This window comes from Vollenhovia emeryi, unplaced genomic scaffold (assembly GCF_000949405.1).
Source record: "Vollenhovia emeryi isolate VEMERY1.0 unplaced genomic scaffold, V.emery_V1.0 DF939237.1, whole genome shotgun sequence".
NCBI lineage: Eukaryota > Metazoa > Arthropoda > Insecta > Hymenoptera > Formicidae > Vollenhovia > Vollenhovia emeryi.
The window spans coordinates 96,519-102,684 of NW_011967129.1; the positions used below are offsets into that span (position 1 = coordinate 96,519).

General features: G+C 49.2%; 1 protein-coding gene across 1 annotated transcript in view; it reads left to right on the top strand.

The window, feature by feature from the left end:
• LOC105560212 (cAMP-specific 3',5'-cyclic phosphodiesterase) overlaps positions 1–4,625 on the top strand; it is an 84,383-nt gene extending 79,758 nt beyond the window's left edge. The window contains exons 9-11 of the mRNA XM_012009111.1: positions 3,045–3,308; positions 3,534–3,633; positions 3,826–4,625. Coding sequence (XP_011864501.1) covers positions 3,045–3,308; positions 3,534–3,633; positions 3,826–4,625 — 1,164 coding nt within the window. The remainder of the gene's footprint in view (positions 1–3,044; positions 3,309–3,533; positions 3,634–3,825) is intronic.
• The last annotated feature ends 1,541 nt before the right edge of the window (positions 4,626–6,166 follow it).

Here is a 6,166-nt window from a genome sequence, read left to right on the forward strand (position 1 = left end):
ATTTTTAAGAAAATGGCGGTCATTTTAACAAAAAGGTCAATTTTTTAGGGTAAACCTTTTCGTTAAAATGACCGCCATTTTCTTAAAAATCGAAATTTCGTAAAATCCCTACGTACAGCATTAAAAAATATTGTTGTTAATAGGAACATTCTTTGGTTTTTTTTCTAGGAGCCACGTACAGAGCGGAATTTGACATGCCGTCTAACGGTGTTTCTCCAAAGGAATGTATTTTGGCGCCACCTACAAGAGATTATTTTTGAAACTTTTTCAGTTTGTAATTACAGATTAAAGTTACATTAATAAATGACTAAAACCGATTTTATTTCTGCGCACTCTTTGTATGCAAAAAAAATTCATGAAAAACGCCTCCAAAATCGCAGTCAAAGGTGGTATCCTGCCTTAAACAGTGGCCCAATGCTTGGCTGTACCTGGCCAATGTTTGGTACATGCATCGTGCTTCTAGGGAGGACTCGCTGCCTATATCGCGTTTCGCGAGATCAGAACTTGGATTAACCGAACGGTCTACACCAAGTATACACTAAAGGTTCTCGTTTCTAGCCTTCCGGGAAAAGTTTCCATTTGGCGAATTTATCGCGGTGACGGCCTCGTCGGTGATCCCGGTTTATTGTTTCTTTTCGTTCTTTTGATCCGCGGCGCGATATTGACGCAGATTCCACCGCATCCGAGAATTCCCCGATGTTTCTGGCTTTCATCTCCGCCCGGCTATGGATATCTACGCCGTGCTATATCGCGGCGTCATACTACGCGGCTTCGGTTTCGGAAAATTCCGAACGACATGTGCACATCCTCGATACACGCATCCTACGCTGACCAAGTTTTTATTTAGAGCACCCGCGATTTCGCATTTCGCAGCACCGGTGTGCGCAACACAATGCAATGCAGCGACACAGCGAGAAAGGGGGGGCGGGGGAGGAAAAAAGCGAAAGAAAGGCAGCCGGAGGCGGAGGGGAGAGATTATACAGGATTATACATAAATCTCGCGGATTAAAGAGATTACGAAAGCGCGAGCTTTGCGATCGGCAATTAAAACTGCTTTGCGCCGAAGCTTACGCTTCATCGTTAATTGTGCCGAATCTATGTTAACTGTTGATACTCGGCCGAACTTTCATCGCGCTTCCATACCGCGAGTCTCGCGGTATTTGTCCTCTTCGAAAAATAACCCCCGTGCACGTCGGGGCCATCTCAAATTTGCATGCCAACGTGTACGTGGGTGCGCTGTGAAATTCAAGCGCTGAATATATATTCGAGTTTATTCATTATACATGGAAAATTCCGGTGGCGAATACCTCTCTCTGAATTATTGAGATTATTTTGTTGATTCGCCGGATGATAGTGAAGAATAATGATTACTTTTAATGTCAAGGTGTCACCGGTCGGCGTCACGGCGAAGCTTAATTGGTTTTAGCGAACTGAAAGGCGCCCCGTAAACATAATAACGTGGAAGTTTATCAGTTCATCCCGTTTTGCGCGAACGTTTCAAGAATTTAATTTGTTCGCGTGCTCTTGTATCATCTCGGAATTAATTAACTTTCGCCTAAAGCATTTTGCTAAGCTACACACGACGGGGGTTACTCGAGGGGGAAACCGCTGACCAAAATCTTGTACACCAAATGCCCACTAATGGGCATTGCTTTATCTTGTTATCTTATTTTATCTTTATAATGCCCCAGCAAGGCCTATTGCCCAAACTAGTGCCCAAAAATGCCTAGTAATGCCGTAAATCTGTACACCACAATGCCCTCAGCGGTTTCCCCCTCGGGGTTACTTATCGTATCGCGCACATCTCTTCCTTTCTTCTTCCCATATCGCGAGCTTCTCTTTCTCTCCCGGCGGCGAACACGCGACGGTCGGTGCGCCCGGGTGATGATATAATTTGTGGGAGGCAAAACGTTTACCCTGTGACGTACGATTACGAGGCCGGTTGTATTTGAACCGGTGCAGATGCACATTTGGGCCCAGGTCGCGCGACTTCGATAACCCGAAAAGCCTCGCCGATTAGCGCATCTCTCGCGAAAGAGAAACCGACTTTCGGCGCTTCTACCGAAAGCGACTGCTCCCGACTCGTTACTCGCGGTGACCCGAAACGAGACTCGAGGAGTAGCGCCAAGGTGTTCATTCTCGATTACCGCGTACGTCGGGAGCTTTGTTTGCCACTTTTACGGTAGAAAATACAATCCGTGATCTTCTAGTCTGCGAAGCGGCACCTCGGGGAGAAATAACTTCAACACTCTTTGTGTACTCTCATGGAAATCTTACTTCTGGGAAAGTAAGCCGTGAAAGGCCATCTTTCCATTATGCAAATCGAGGTAAATTTTCTTAATGAAAAAGAGGAAGGGGCCGGGTTTATTAAGCGCCGCTATTCTGCATATTAATCAGATTTCTCGTGGAGATACCGTTGGCGATACGTTCGCCAGACTAAATGCGACGCAGACGTGTCCTTAGATGGCTACGTGATCCTGCAGGCTGCCCCGAGACTAGAGAGACCCATTTTTGTACCCACGCAATTTATGATTCAACCTTCTAGAATGTCACCTTAGTATCGTCACGGGTACGGTGCCCGAGTTGACGCTTCCCACGTTTGTCCGGGAGCGAGGACTGTTATCGACGAAGCTACACGGTCGAAAGCGATCGTGCCGTTGGTACTCAATGAAAATCACAGTCTAATGATTAGTTGCAAACGATCCAGTCGAGTCCACTTAAATCCGGTTCGGCCGCTTCGTTTTTATCGTCTTCGCCGTCGCGCGAATAATACGCGAGATCGCGAATAATCAGCTTCGCATGTGACCCCTCGCAGCGATAACACAGGACCTTCGCTATCCACGTACCCAAAGACACATCGTATTCTTTCGTTCAACGAGACGCTACAAGGCGCGTACGTGCGATATAATAATTGAATAATAACCACGATCGATCTTTCTCTCTCTCTCACTGCCCCGACATCAAAGAGAACCGTTTACTTCATACACAACGTCGTTGTATTATTGTGAACATCGTCGATAATGTTTTGTACCAATTATTTGCAGTTGCTCTCCGACATCGACAAGTGGGGTATCGACATCTTCAGGATAGGCGAGCTCAGCAGCAATCGGCCCCTCACCTGCGTGGCGTACACGGCCTTCCAGAGTCGAGATCTGCTCAAATCGCTGGCGATACCCCCCAAGACCTTCGTTACCTTTATGATGACCCTAGAGGATCATTACGTGAAGGATAATCCCTTCCACAATAGCCTCCATGCAGCTGATGTGACACAATCTACTCACACTCTGCTCAACACGCCCGCACTCGAGGTTCGTATGCGATATATGTATACACTTTGGACTTACGTAATATAGTTCTTCCCTTTTTCGCGCTAACAATAAGTAGCTCGTCCCTCACGTAGGCGATAAGCTTTACAAATATCCTGCTGACGATAATAAGATACTCGTGCTTTGTAATAAAAGGAAGAGGTCATAAAAGTAGAAATGCATTCCCCGTGATAACGTAATCGTAAATGGTACGTTTTTATGTTACAGTCCGTGTTCACGCCGTTAGAGATTACCGCTGCATTATTCGCGGCTTCCATCCACGATGTAGATCATCCCGGGCTCACGAATCAGTTCCTCATTAATTCAAGTAAGTATCGGCGAGAGTCGATAAAATTTTCTGTTCCGCACAATCTCTTGGCTGCGCTAAATATTTACATCATTAAATGATGCGTTACACATATCTTATCAAAGAAGAGAGAAAGAAAGAGCAACCGCGGCCAACTGTGCTCGTTTTACTTGTACGATCAGCAAATTAACGATCCGCTCCGCGTTTGTTCAGGCTCCGAGCTCGCGCTGATGTACAACGACGAGTCGGTGCTGGAGAATCATCACTTGGCGGTCGCGTTCAAGCTCCTGCAGAACGAGGGCTGCGACATATTCGTGAACATGACGAAGAAGCAACGGCAGACGCTGCGGAAGATGGTCATCGACATGGTCCTCTCGACAGACATGTCGAAGCACATGTCGCTGCTGGCCGATCTGAAGACGATGGTGGAGACGAAGAAGGTCGCCGGTTCCGGCGTGCTGCTGCTCGACAACTACACCGATCGTATCCAAGTGCTGGAGAACCTGGTGCACTGCGCCGATCTGTCTAACCCGACGAAACCGCTGGCCCTTTACCGACGGTGGGTGGGCTTGCTGATGGAGGAATTCTTCCTGCAAGGCGACCGCGAGCGGGAGCAAAACATGGACATCAGCCCGATGTGCGACCGGCACAGCGCGACCGTCGAGAAGTCGCAGGTCGGCTTCATCGATTACATCGTGCATCCGCTCTGGGAGACCTGGGCAGATCTGGTGCATCCGGACGCGCAGGAGATCCTGGACACCCTCGAGGAGAATCGCGACTGGTACCAGTCGATGATACCGCCGTCGCCGCCGTCCGACGACCAGCAACAAGCGACGAACGAGAGTCAGCAACAGCAAGACAGGATACACTTTCAAGTGACGTTGGAGGAGGGCGACGAGACCAGCGAGGCGGTAGAGGGTGGCGACACGGGGGCCGGCGATGGCGGCGGCGGGTTCTCCAGCGAGGACCCGGGCGGTGAGACGGAGGAGAACGCCACCGAGGCTGGGATGTGACGGAGGCTCGCCGGTATTTGCAGGAAGCTCCATGAGAAGGTACAGCAGAGTTGGTGGCGAGTGCGTCAGTGACATTCGCACCTAGCCGCGCCTAGTCGCCGGTCCTTTTGCATCGACCTATGCCACGTCGGCTGGACCACGAGGGAGGGCGGCGATTGAGATGACGGGAGCCGTCCCGGCCGGGCGGCAACGAGACAACCTCCCGACGACGACGGAACTGTGCTTCGCCAAGTGCGAAGACGCTTTAGGATCGCCACGTTTCGGCTGGACCGAGACGTGCGACGCGAACGGACGAAGCTGCGCGCGCCTTTTGTCGTCGCCATCGTCACCGTCGTCGTCGTCGCTTCAGTTTTCGTCTCCGCGTTTCGTCTCGTTCAATACTATCAAGCGGGAGGGACGAATCTCTCTTCACAAAGTACCTGCGCAAATGAAAGCGGCAGCAGCATGTTTGCTATGTCGAGTGGGTGGCAAGATGTTTCTTTCTTTTCGTTTACACACGCACACACACCGAGGACGATCGGGCGGCACGACCGTGAGCGTCCACCGATCGGCATCTTTTCCAATTTGGGTTTAAACGACGTTTGCGTCGCCGTCGAAGGCTGGAGGGAACCTCTCTTCCAGGACATGCAGGATCCTCAACAACATATCAACAGTGTACGATATACTATGGATTCTAACCGATGCGTATTAGCGATACTTCCGAGCAGATCGATGTCTCTTGTCTTCTTCTTGGACATTTCGAACGCCACGCGGAAATTGTTGATACGTAAGCCACGTTTGAAACTCGTGCTTGTGTACGGCGCAAGTTTTGTCAATTTGTTTCCAATTCCTGCGTTACGCCGTAATGCCGCGTAAGCTCGCAACGATGCGTTGCATTTCTCTCGATTTCATTTCGCGAATGCTCGAAACGGTTCGCCAATGGTTGATATTCAAAATTACATCCGCGGATCGAAGCTCGATTTACAGCGTCCGTTATCCAGAATGCGCGCAATGTCGGAAAGGAACAGGCAATGAAATTGAAAAAAACAAACAAACGAAAGGATACTCAGTTGCAGTTTTTAGTCGCGTTCATCCTTTTAGTTCTTCGACGGTTATTCGATAGTCACCTACTTATCGGTAGAAAGAAAAAGGCATACCTGTCTTTAATCGTAAGATTTTGTCATGTTCGCTTCGTAGACGTAGACAAGTTCGTAAGTGAATTGTTCGTAATCGAAAAACGAGAATCCAGAAGTAGCCGCGTGTCTATAAGGGAAACGCTAGAGCAAACACGTAGAGTATTACCCGCCGGCTGTGTGTGATTTAAGCGAGAGGAGCGAGGTGTCCGCTTCTTTTTCCCATATCATGCGAACTGGCGGGGGGGGAGCACCGAGCAGCAGAACGAGGGAGGGGGGGGGGGCGGGAGGCATCGAGATAAGGGTACAATTAATTTTAATACATAACTATGTCGAGAGCTGGCCTTTTAAGTTTGTATTAAAATCAATTACCGGAGCCGCGAGACGCTTTCTTGCGATATATGCACACGGAGAACACACACACACACA